This window comes from Chiloscyllium plagiosum, chromosome 22, assembly GCF_004010195.1.
Source record: "Chiloscyllium plagiosum isolate BGI_BamShark_2017 chromosome 22, ASM401019v2, whole genome shotgun sequence".
NCBI classification, from domain to species: domain Eukaryota; kingdom Metazoa; phylum Chordata; class Chondrichthyes; order Orectolobiformes; family Hemiscylliidae; genus Chiloscyllium; species Chiloscyllium plagiosum.
Window position 1 is genome coordinate 14,793,193 of NC_057731.1, and position 12,614 is coordinate 14,805,806.

Consider the following 12,614-nt stretch of genomic DNA (forward strand, 5'->3'; position numbering starts at 1 on the left):
TCAAGATTGTTGATTCTTGAACAGCCTGAACCTTGCACTACAAAACTGCAGATTTTTAACTTTAATTTTACCAGCCATCAGAGATTAGCCTTCATCTCATTTACGTTGTTAGTCTTGGCAGTGGAACTTGCATCAGTTCTAATACTTCAATTGAATGTTTAATTTCTGCCCTCCATCTAAGAGACATAGAATTATAAGCATGGAAACAGACTCTTCGGTCCAACTTGTCAGTTATCCTAAACTGATCTAGTCCCATTTGCCTCTTGATTTCTAATTGGTTTGATGTTGTATCTTGGGGCCAGTTGATTTCAGATTGTGCTGTTTTAAATAGTTTAGTCTGGTATTGCTATTAAATTGATAGCTGTAGCTTGTAAAAGCACTCACTGAGGTGTGGTTGTGATTCTTATTTTGTTGTAGATCACATTAGATGTATTGGTTGAAATGGGACATAAAGAACTCAAAGAAATTGGAATAAGTGCTTATGGCCACAGGCATAAAATCATTAAAAGAGTTGAACATTTAATAGCTGGGCAGCAAGGTAAAGTATTTATTTCTACCATATTCATGAGAAACATAGTATTGCTTCAGTTATTAAGATAACTCACTTAGGTTCCTGATATGTAAATTCAATAATGTACATGCTTGTAATTTTCCAGGAAAATATGAAATTGACTGTCACCTTTCAAAAGACTTGTCATTAATTTTTACATACCCAAAACTGGCAATTGCTTGGGCAATGGTAGATTGAAGCATTTACAAAAACAAATGATTATGTGCAAACAACTGAGCACTATTTTTAACCCTTCCTACTGTTCTTTGTTTGAATTTTGCTGCTATTTTGCATTTAATCCATATCTAATTTTAAAAGTATTACAAAAATAAAATGTGTGTAGAGAATGCAAGACACTTTTAACTAGTGCTCCCACCTCTTCTTGCATAACATGATCACTGTATTCTAATATATATTCTTTAGATTGTTTTAGTTATGTTACTGTTTTGCTACTTGTATTCTATTAAAAATGTTGAAAGATAGATATTATTATGATCCAACATTAATCAGCAAATTCTATAGAAACAAATTAGAGTTATCCACTAAATTTGAATTAAGCTTCATGAGCCCACTTTGAATGTGTTTAAGTGATGGAAGCCTTCTTTGACATTCTATCGAACAATACTTGGTTGGCAACAGCCTGCAAACAATATTCAGTTCAAGTTCCACTTGGGCCAATCCAACTCCAGACCTCATTACAGCCTTAGTCCAAACCTGGACAAAAGGGCTGAATTCCAGAGGTCAGATGAGAATGTCTGCCCTTGAAATATATAAAAGGCATCATTGTGAGAATTTTTTTGGAAAAATTAATTTAAGACAAATTGTGCTAAGTGGCATTGAATTAAAGGGAATAGGCTGCAATATTAGAAGGAATTAAGTTTGAAGTCAAAATTCAAATGCAAAAAACATCAAAAGTAATGAATTCCTTTTCTTTATAAAACAGGCATCAACCCATATCTAACTTTAAACACTTCCAGCAGTGGTACAATTCTGATTGATTTGCTACCAGAAGATAAGGAATTCCAATCTGTTGAGGAAGAGGTGATCATGCATTTTTATATGCCAATAAAAATATGCAGTGTGCTTTATTCACAGTGCCTTTCTTGGTTAAATGTTATGAATGTTCTACAGATGCAGAGTACAGTGAGAGAACACCGGGATGGTGGTCATGCTGGAGGAGTCTTTAATAAATATAGCTTATTGAAGGTATTATGTTTTGTAATTGTATTTTTCCTCTCATTTTAATTTTTGCCATAATGTCAAATTGGAATTGGTAACACACCGAAATATGATTTCAGATTCAAAGGGTATGTAACAAAAGACTCTGGGAGAGATATACACACAGAAGGAAAGAAGTGTCGGAAGAAAATCACAACCATTCAAATGAAAGAATGCTGTTTCATGGTAAGCAATGAATACCAAAATCTCCATGAAGTACCCTATATACTCATCTAAAGTTGAATTTTTAGACTTTTCAAAGTTTCAATTTATAGGGTTGACTAATACACGGATCCAAGTTTTGAGGGGCTGAAATTCATGCTGCAGTTCGAAATATGTATTATTAGCAGAGGTCTATTTGATCACATGACAAATCCCGGATAAAGAAAAAAAAACACACTGAATTATGGTAAAGGTAGTTACTGGATTAAAAACAAGAGAAATCAAAATGGATTACCTGTAGGAAATTTCATTTATAACGGTACAAATATTTAACATGTCAAAGATTCATTGTAATCCTGCAAAATCACTGTTCAACATTGTCATGGACTGGTATAATGGCACACTTAAAATGAAACCTTTATTAAATTCTGAATGTGTAAGCATCTTGAACTCTCCTGCCAAATTCTTCCATTTCCCTCCCATTTACTCTTGTATGTTATGAACTTCAGCAACGTTAACAATTTTTTTAAAGAATTAAAGATATATGTAGCTTATATATCTCCCTTCTATTCAGATATAATGACACATTTAAAATTAATTTTTTAACGATATTAACTTTTGGTTGCATAGTGAACAAAATGCGGTAAGTACCGATAGACTTAGTACTGGTCTGAATGAATGAATGAATCAATCAATCAAAATGTGCTGCAGTAAACCAACTGGACTAAGTAGAGTTGTGAGTGAATGAATGAATGGAGATGCAATATAGTAAACAGAGCGATGAGTAGAGTTACTGGTATGAATGAATGAATACAATTTCGTTTAAGTGGGTTAATGTGAGGTTTATAATGCGATGTAATAGGGTCAACTTTTACACGAGATATATGGAAAATACAAGATTTTTAGGCCAAAAATAAGGGGTCAACGTTTACATGAGATCGACTTGTGCACGAGTATATATGGTGCATTTAACTTGAGGTCACATTTTTAAGTTCTCCTTTCTCTCTATAGTTTGTCCCCTTTTAAAAATATTTTCTGTTTCTCCAAACAAAGTATTTTATATTTCTCCACAAGAAAGTCAAAATCCACATGTAAATATGGAAATGTATGGGACCTATCTCTCTAGCTTTAATTGCTGTATATAACCTCTGATCCTCATATCATTGTTTTAATTTAAAGTAATGCTATTGTTATTCAGCACAACTTAAAACAAATGTTTGATATTCCAAAAAGCAAAAAGAGGTAGGTGTTGGAAATCTGAAACATAACAAAGTACTGGAAATATTCAGTTAGCAAGGCAGAATCTGTGAAAAGGGAAACACACAACTTTTCAGATTGATGTAATTTTTTTCTCGCCCATAAGTTACCTGAATTGCTATTTTTGGTATTATTGGTTCATAATGCTTTAAATTGTATCAGTCAGCATATCCTCTTCACAAGTTTTTTTAATAAAATGTAGCTTTCTTTTCAATTTTCAAAAATTATTTGTACTTAAACAAGTTCAGTATTCCAAAGTCACATTTTGAGTACATATGTTGAATCAATTTGTGATGAGCAAAGTGCATTTTTTTTATATATAATACTCCAGATTCTGTGCGCATTTCGACCACGTGGTCCTGACAACATTTCATGATTTAATACTTTTTCTATGTTCACTGATTTCTTGCAACACTCGGATTGTAAATGATTTATCATCAGTACTTACATTTGAAATGTGATCTCACAAAATATATTGATGAAGGGAATTTTCCTAGAAAAATATCTTTACATTTGTGCAAATCTTTCAGACTCTACAAAGAGATTAATATCAAATTAATCCATTGTCCTCATTGAAATGACTCTATGAATTGCAGTCTGCATCAACTGTCATTTGGTGGATTTAGAGCTGACAGCAACAATAAATGTGTTTATATTACATCATCACCACAATAAAATGCCCAAGATGTTTTATGGGTGAAGGTTTGACCTTGAGCCACAAACATTACATCAGGGCACTTGACAAAAAGACTAGGTCAAAGATACAAGGTTTCTTAATACCTGTAGATGAAATACAAAGGAAGTTGTGGGGAGGGTATTCTAGAGCCAGGAACCTAGACAGCTGAATACAAGGCCACCTATAGTGAACCATTTGCAATTCCAAAAGCACAAGAGTCAGCATGGTGGCTCAGTAGTTAGCACCGCTGCCTCATGGCGCCAGGAATCTGGCTTTGATTCCAGTCTCGGCTGACTGTGTCTGTGTGGAGTTTGCATATTCTCCCCATGTCTGCATGGGTTTCCTTTTGGTACTCCAGTTTCCACCCCCAGTCCAAAGTTGTGCAGGTTATGTTGATTGGCCATGTCAAATTACCTATAGTGTCCAGGGATGTCCAAGTTAGGTGGATTAGCCATGGGAAATGCAGGGTTACAAAGATAGGATAGGGGGGTGAGTCTGGGTGGGATGTTCTTCAGAGTCCGTGTAGACTTGGGCCAAATGGCCTGTTTCCACATGGATTCTATGGGAGGGGAAAAAAATCAGAATTAGAGGTCCACAGATATTGCGGAGGGTAGTGGGGTTGGAGAGGTTCACGGACAGAGGAATGCCGTACAGCGAGTTGAAAGCAAGGGTGAAAATCTTAAAATCAAAACATTATTTGACTGGGAGCCATTGTAGTTGGCCAGTGAGCACAAATATGATCCGGAAATGAGACGTGGTGCTGTTGAAAACGCGCACACTGTAGGTTTGAATAACTTTTATTTGTTGTCTATCCCTAATTTCCCTCGTACTGAGTGCTGTGATAGGCCATTTAAGAGTCAGCCACATTGTTGTGGCTCTGGAGTCATATGCAAACAAAATCAGGTAAGGACAACAGATTTCCTTTCCTAAAGGGATTTAGTGAACAAGGTGGTTTTCTTTAAAAATCAACAATTGTTACACGGTAGTCATTTAGTTAGCTTTTAATTCAAAATTTTATTGAATCCCCAAATCTCACTATCTGCCATGTGGGATTCAGAACTTGGAGGGGCTCAAACATACATCATTGGTATTTTCCAGAAATAATGGGGAGCACAGAAATGGAAGCAGCAACCAACTTTCTGGTGAAATTGGTTAAGAATGTCACCAAGCTTGTGTGGTCTCAATCTTTTGGATGACAGCATAGTGTTGGAGGAGATGGTGTCGTCAGTTATGTCAAAGGCTGCAGGCAACTTGGGAAGGTAGGTGAAAGTGAGGACTGCAGATGCTGGAGATTAGAGTTGAGAGTGTAGTGCTGGAAGAGCACATCAGGTCAGGCAGCATCAGGAGCAGGAGGATCAACGTTGCAGGCAAAAGCTGAAACTTTTCAGGAAAACTCTCAGGTTGAGAAGGTAATGAGGAGTGGTTTACCTTTATCACTGTCACATTGAATGCCTTGTGTGACTTGGGTAAGAGCTTTCTCAGTACTGTGAATAGAGTGGTAATCTAATTGAAGAGATTCCCATATGGAGTTTTGGGAGTAATGATGTGGAGTCATTAGTCACATCAGCTGAATCTCCCTCCATGGCAATTAGGTTGGAACTGATGTATAAGTGTATGTTTAATTTGTGATGCTGATAGCTTAAATTAATATGGTGTTGCTCTTTTCCTCCATGATTGCAGTCATTGTCAGAGCTGGTTGTGGGTTCAAGTCACAATGACCTGGCCATGTAATATAGATTAACACTTCATTTAGTTAGTGAGGAATTGATAACCTAGTCAGTTACACTCTTTGGCTGTTGCTTTTGAACTGAATCAGTATCTAGCTTTTCGGGGATTTAAAATATCCCTTTGTTCTAAGAAGTGCAAGTGTTCCCTTTCATTAGCCTGGCCACATTCCATTATTGAATGCGTAATATTTTTAAAAATTAATTTGCTCCCTTGTTTCAGTGCAGTGTGTGTTGCCTTGCTATATATAAATTAGCTGCTATATTTCCACAATACGATAGTGACCACACCCCTCAAGAACTTCTCTGTTGAGCATTTGAGACATCTGCCTGGAAGGTAATGAGAAGAATAATGAATGATAACTTTTTCTTTTGTTTTTTTTGACGTCTGGCTTGTTTTGTTGTGGGATGATAAAGTTACCTTGACTGGCAACTTTTATGATTCACTGACAACCCTCTAGGATCCAAGATCTCTTTGGGCCTTGCATCAAACATATTGAAGGACTACTGTGAATGGCCAGTGCTGCATGTCTTCTGGGATTTCCTACCCTGTCTAATACTAAGTACTTTTGGGCAGTTATAGGGATTGGCAAAAGTTCATTCTCAAAATGCTTTTCCTAATCATCTTGACATCAGCACTATGCTAAAAATCCTTTTCTTTCCTTTTTTTTCGCTCAGTAAACATGAGCAGTTGCAGACTCGCTGATTTTAAAGTGATTCTTTATTTTTCTTTGCTTGACATACTATATACTTAAAATAACCTACAAAATGAAACCAGCAAACTTCATGTACAACCCAACACGCTTTTATCTTGTATACTGATAGTTGAATTCCTGACTCCTACAGTTTAGTATACTAATGGTTTTCTCCAAACTCGACTGTACAATAGTATAATTTGCAATAAATGTTTTTTGGCAGAAGTTAATTTTTGATGCTTCTGAAACCATACATATTTACTTACAATATAACACTAATTCTGTAGCTGTTGGCATTTAATATATTGTTTGAATTCCTTCCTTATTTAAAAAAACAGTATGATTATAGAACTGTATCACATTACATTCGTTTGAAAGATAATGATCAGAAGATTCTTGGTATAATTGTTTCTCTGTGGAGTTTATAACAGATTCTGATATGAATTGTAAATGGAATTTTTGTCCTCAATAGGTTCCCCCTTTGTAAATGCTATAATTCACAAAGGTTTTGATGAAAGGCATGCTTACATTGGTGGAATGTTTGGAGCCGGCATATACTTTGCTGAAAATTCATCTAAAAGTAACCAGTATGTCTACGGAATAGGTGGTGGTACTGGCTGTCCGATACATAAAGATCGGTCCTGTTACATTTGTCATAGGTAAGGTTCATTATCTCTGTTTTCACATTTCCACTTGATAGAATGATCTTGGGCACTTAATGAATTAGTTTGTGTTACACAATCTTGAGTATACAAATATCAGGTACTACCAGAATTTTGATTTGGAAAACTAATTTATTATGTGGTTATTAATCCTATATTTATTTTGCTACTCTTGATTTCATTAGTGGTTTAAACATTCCTCCCCATTAACCAAAGATCACATTGAAACAAACGTTAATGTGTAACTAGTATTGACTATTACCACTGTATGGATGTGGCTAACTTCACTCCTCTTCTTCCTCCCCTCTCCCTCTCCCACCCCTACCAAAAAAAAGTGAACTGCAGTAATTCAAAGAGGTGACTTACCATCCTTATGAGAGCAATTAAAGATGAGCAGTAAGTGCTGATTTAGCCAGCAATGCCCTCATCACATGATGAAAGTTTAAAAAAAATTAAAGACTCCTGTTAAGTCTAAAGTTAAATGTTGACAAATCAGTATCGCCAACGATGCTGTGCCACCTTGTTTGAATGGAGGTTGCATTCATCTGTAAACTTTTGGGTGAAATGTCTGTCTGCTCTCTTAGCATGCAGAATATCCTACAGTAACATTTTGACAACAGGGGAGTTATTTCCATTGTCCTTGCCTATATCATGATCACAACTAAATATTATCTCTGTAGTTTGCGTGGGCCTGATATGCACAAGTTTGCTGCCACATTTCCTACGTTGCAAATTTGACTGTATTTTGAAAATTGGTTGCAAAATGCTTTCGATATTTTCTTGGTGAAAGATGCTTTGTAAAGGCAAGTCTTCTCTTAATTCAGAGGGCAAAACAGCATTTCACACACTTCCCAGCTAGGAGTTAGCAAAATGCTTAGTCTGTGATACTTTGTATTTTTTTTCCTTGAAGTACAATTTTCTGCAATATTCACCTATTGGGTGAATACCTGTTTAAAAGTCGTGAGTATGAAGGTCCACCATTTTCCAATTATCTACTGTTTTAACTTGATTTCATAAATATGAAGTGATACAATATTTGGAAATAATTTCCATTATTTATGTGAAGTGGCTGTTTATAATTCATTTTGGTTTGTTCTCCTTACATTTACCAGACAAATGGTATTCTGCCGAGTTACACTAGGCAAGTCATTTTTGCAGTTCAATGCAATGAAAATGGCTCATTCCCCTCCTGGTCATCATTCTGTTACTGGCCGACCTAGTGTGAATGGATTAGCATTGGCCGAATATGTCATTTATAGAGGTGAACAGGTGTGTTTAAGAAATACTTGTATTTTTGTGAACTGTATTTCCCTATCATAACATTATTTTCAGTTAGATTTAGTTTAATTAGATATCCACTTTTGGGAATGGAGCAGAGAAGGGAAGCTAGACTTGATTCAAGGATGTGCAGTACTGTATTATGAATTATTTGGAGGAGCTGGTGTTGGACTGTGGTGGACAAAGTTAAAAATCACAACATCAGCTTATAGTCCAACTGGGTTATTTGGAGGCACTAGCTTTTGAGCACTGCTTCATCAGGTGGTTGTGAAGCAGAATCATAAGACACAATTTATAGTAAAGGGTCCTCACAGATGAGGAAACAGGTGGGGCGGCACGGTGGCTCAGTGCTTAGCACTGCTGCCTCACAGCACCCAGGTCCCAGGCTTGATTCTGGCCTCAGGTGACTGTGTGGAGTTTGCACATTCTCCTTTTGTCTGCGTGGGTTTCCTCCAGGAGCTCCGGTTTCCTCCCACAGTCCAAAGATGTGCAGGTTAGGTGAATTGGCCATGCTAAACTGCCCATAGTGTTAGGTACATTAGTCAGAAGGAAATGGGTCTGGGTGAGTTACTCTTCGGAGGGTCAGTGTGGGCCGAAGGGCCTGTTTCCACACTGTAGGGATTCTCATCTTAAAAAAAATCTGATGAAGAAGCAGTGCTTCGAAAGCCGATGCCTCCAAGTAACCCAGTTAGACTATAACCTGGCATTGTGTGATTTTTAACATTTATTATGAAGCAAGCATAAATTAAGAGGAAATGAAAAAAAATTAATGGAAGATATCGCAACTATGTAGCTCTAATCCTAAGAGCGAATTTGCCTTCAATTTGCTTAAGATTCATTTGAGACTTTGACATGATGTCTCTAATATGTGCATTTGTCCATAAATCCAAGTCTCTAACCTAAGGGAAACAGCTTGTCTATGAGAATTCAGCAAACGTAAATTGAATTGTTTTCTTGGAATGATACTAACTATAATCTTATGAAATGAATATAATATTAAAATTTTAAATATTACATTTCTTTAGGGTGTAGGCTTATGCTTTAAATATAAATCCAGAAACTTGCTTTCCGGCTCCTGGTAGCTTTTTATGCTTGTTTGCATGTATTTAGGGTTACTAGATTTCTTGACGTATTTTTTATTCCTGCATGTGTTTGATGCTGTGAAACCTATTTAAAATTCGAAATGTTAACCATGATCACTTTTAATAGTTCATGCTAAAGCTTTTGAGTCTATCTTTAAAATTGATTTCAGGTTTATTTTTTCTTCTATCAGGCTTACCCAGAATATTTGATAACGTATCAAATTGTGAAACCAGAGAATTCAACTGATTGATACAGAAGTGTGCATATGATCAGATTTGGTACTTATGGAGGATATCCTGCACATTGGATCCAATGCACATGTTTTATCAGTGAAAATGTTACATCATTGATTTTTAAATTGTGTAATCCACATAGCTTTAAATAGTGTCCAAACTGAATAACTTATGAAATTTGCCTTCCCATGTTGCAGCAGAAAGTCTGTATTTTCTGTTAGTAAATTAATGTAGGTAGCTGAAATAATTGTATTGATACACCAGAATACTGATTTTTGTTTTGTCAATATACATCATGGTATAGTATGGTCTCTATAGAATCTAGAAAAGATTAACTGCTGCTCCACATAAGTGTACTGTGACATGTTTTTATTGTAAAGCTGTTGTAAATAAGAATTTTGTACTAGCTCAGTAACTTATTTACACTTTTATTCTTAAAATGAAATGGCACCTATAGTTAAGTCATCATCGACTTGCTTGAAGGTATCAGTGTTCTGGCAAACAAGGTTTTTCTTAAACGAAACCAAAACAAACCTCTACTGGGCAAGGGCTGCTATGAAGTAGCAATTTTAACAAATTGTCACACCATTCAGGACATTTGTGAAGTTGACTATTTATTCAACAGATATGTGAAATAAAGAGCCATGATTGATTCTATGTGTGTGTGTATATTATGTTGGATTGATTTGCTGTTTCAGTTGAGTAAAATAAGTCTTGATTGAGGTTTGTTGATATCCTAGGATTTGTACCTCAGTTGAAGTAGTCTTTGTACTATCATTTAATAGAATCATAGTTTAGTCAATGAAACTTATTCATTAAAAATTATTTTTACCTAAAAACGCTACCTCACCTAGATTTTTGCTTTCCAGATGTTTACTGCTGGTCATGTGATCTGTGTGAAACATTTGGACAGTTCTGTGCATTATTTCCCACAATTTTTTAAAGATCTATTTCTACCCAATCCTTTGGTGCATAATTTCCATAAAGCTGTCAATGTGTTACAGCTTGATCCATGTCATGACCCACTTGAGAAAGTGTGCTAATGCTCTATCATCACTACACTTGAGCTCATCACAAAATCAGGGTCCTCAATTTTCCTCTGATCAGCTCAAGCTATCAGAAAACACTGATCAGGTTTCTGTACTTGAGATGCTACTATTTATTACACTTAAATCATTTCGAACCACAGAAAAACAAAAAACGAATTTATCATCTTCACTCTAATTTAAACTCTACCCTTTCCTAAAACCCTGCACATATGTAGACAGACATTGAGAAACAAAAATAAAATTATGGGTGGAGGCAAGAAAGTTTCAGAGGCTTCAGTGAGATGTTGCTTTGCATTTTCCACATCCTTATGATCTCCAATCTTTTCAGATCCTTTTAATTCTTTACTGCAGTTCCGGAGCAGTTAGCACACTTAATTGTTCAGTCGCTGGTTATTGGCAATAGCTTATGGACAAATGGTGAATGAGAATGCGTTTGCACTCTGTTTCCTCGCAAGTGAGCAGACTCGCGGGGAGTTGTCATGTTGAGTTTTCCTGAACCACACAACTGCTTCTGTTTGGAAAAATCACTCAACAGTATGTCCTTGACAGCTGCCCTAGGCAGGTGCCTGCAGTGAAGAGTCCAGCAAATCCTCACCCACTGTTTGAGCCAAGCAACAATGTAATTGCAGCTCACATTGAGTTCTAGTAACTTGTTTTAAAATGGCAACATCTCCTTCCATGGTTTTCTTGAAGTGATATCCACTTCCCATTTTGATCCATAATCCAAAATAATGAAAAATTAAAGGATGTGGTCCTTGCATACACAAATACAGCATTTCTTCATGAATTTGTCATCTATTCCTTATTCTATTTCCCTTAAAACCTTACATTTAGAAATGAACAGTCGTATGCTTATTAGAGACAGTTCAAATGTTATTCTCATTGTTTGTGATGCAAAATGTTGCCTTTTAATGTACTGTTTACCTGTGTCATGTAAAGTTACCAAGGTCCCAGAGAAATGGAAACAACTAGTGAGTTTAAGCTGAGCGTCCCCTCTTTTCTACGCCGGGGAGACCAAGTATAAACTTAAGGAACAGTTTGCCAATCATCTCAGCTGTGCCTGCAGGGGCCAACTGGACATCCCAGTCACTGCCCATTTTAATTCCCCTTCCCGCTCCCTTCCTGACATGACCATCCTTGACCTCCTCCATTGCCACAACGAACCAAACCACAAATTTGAGGAACAACACCTCATCTGTCTGGGCAGCCTACAGCCCAGATGACTCAACATTGAGTTCTCCAATTTCAAATAGCCTCCCTTCCAGCCCTTCCCCCTCTCCACTCCTCCCAGCCCCGTAGTAGATTCATTCCTCCCCTTGTCCAACCAAGTCATACCCTCTACCTGTCTTCACATATCCCCACTTCACCACGCTGCCTCAATCACCCCCTTTATTTGCAGTTCCCCTTACACACACCCCCAATCCTGAAGAAGGGTTCCACCTGAAACATCGACGTCTCCATCTCCTGATGCTGCCTGCCTTGATGTGTTCTTCCAGCATTCTGCACGTCTCCTTAGATTCCAGATTTTTTCATCTTTAACCACACCTCCAGCACGGTTGTGAAGCTGAGATTCTGCAATTAGGGTTAGCATTCTGTTGACATAGGTGTTTTCAACTCTGTCCTAAACTCCTCCAGTTTGGATAACTGGAACACCAAATACTTTCACAACCTGGATGCTTCACAGAATTGATACAGTGGTTTCTTCTAAACTGGAAACTTAGTTTCCTCATTGCAGGATAATCAGTATCCCTTGTGAACAAAATTCCTGACTTTGGCCTTTGAGAAAAAAGGATCGAGAGGCAATATGATGAAATATTCAAAGTCATTGAAAGGTCTAGTTTGAATAGATGGAAACTTCCCATTCAAAGATTGGTTGAAAACCAACAGAAGCTGATTATCTTGATTGGCAAGAAAAGTGACTTAAGTAAAAGCATTTTTTAAGCAGCAAGTGGTCATGCCTGAAAGGCAAACTAGGTTATTTTCAAAAGGATAAAAGAAATGGGGTACATTTGTACAGGCAGAAGGAC

The 12,614-nt window shown here is 36.8% G+C and overlaps 1 protein-coding gene across 1 annotated transcript in view; it reads left to right on the plus strand.

Moving 5' to 3' along the window:
• The window catches only part of LOC122561382 (poly [ADP-ribose] polymerase tankyrase-2-like), a 54,365-nt gene extending 44,170 nt beyond the window's left edge, over positions 1-10,195 (plus strand). The window contains exons 18-24 of the mRNA XM_043713146.1: positions 418-538; positions 1,494-1,591; positions 1,682-1,756; positions 1,849-1,954; positions 6,755-6,941; positions 8,057-8,213; positions 9,496-10,195. Coding sequence (XP_043569081.1) covers positions 418-538; positions 1,494-1,591; positions 1,682-1,756; positions 1,849-1,954; positions 6,755-6,941; positions 8,057-8,213; positions 9,496-9,555 — 804 coding nt within the window. The 3' untranslated portion in view covers positions 9,556-10,195. The remainder of the gene's footprint in view (positions 1-417; positions 539-1,493; positions 1,592-1,681; positions 1,757-1,848; positions 1,955-6,754; positions 6,942-8,056; positions 8,214-9,495) is intronic.
• Positions 10,196-12,614: the final 2,419 nt, after the last annotated feature.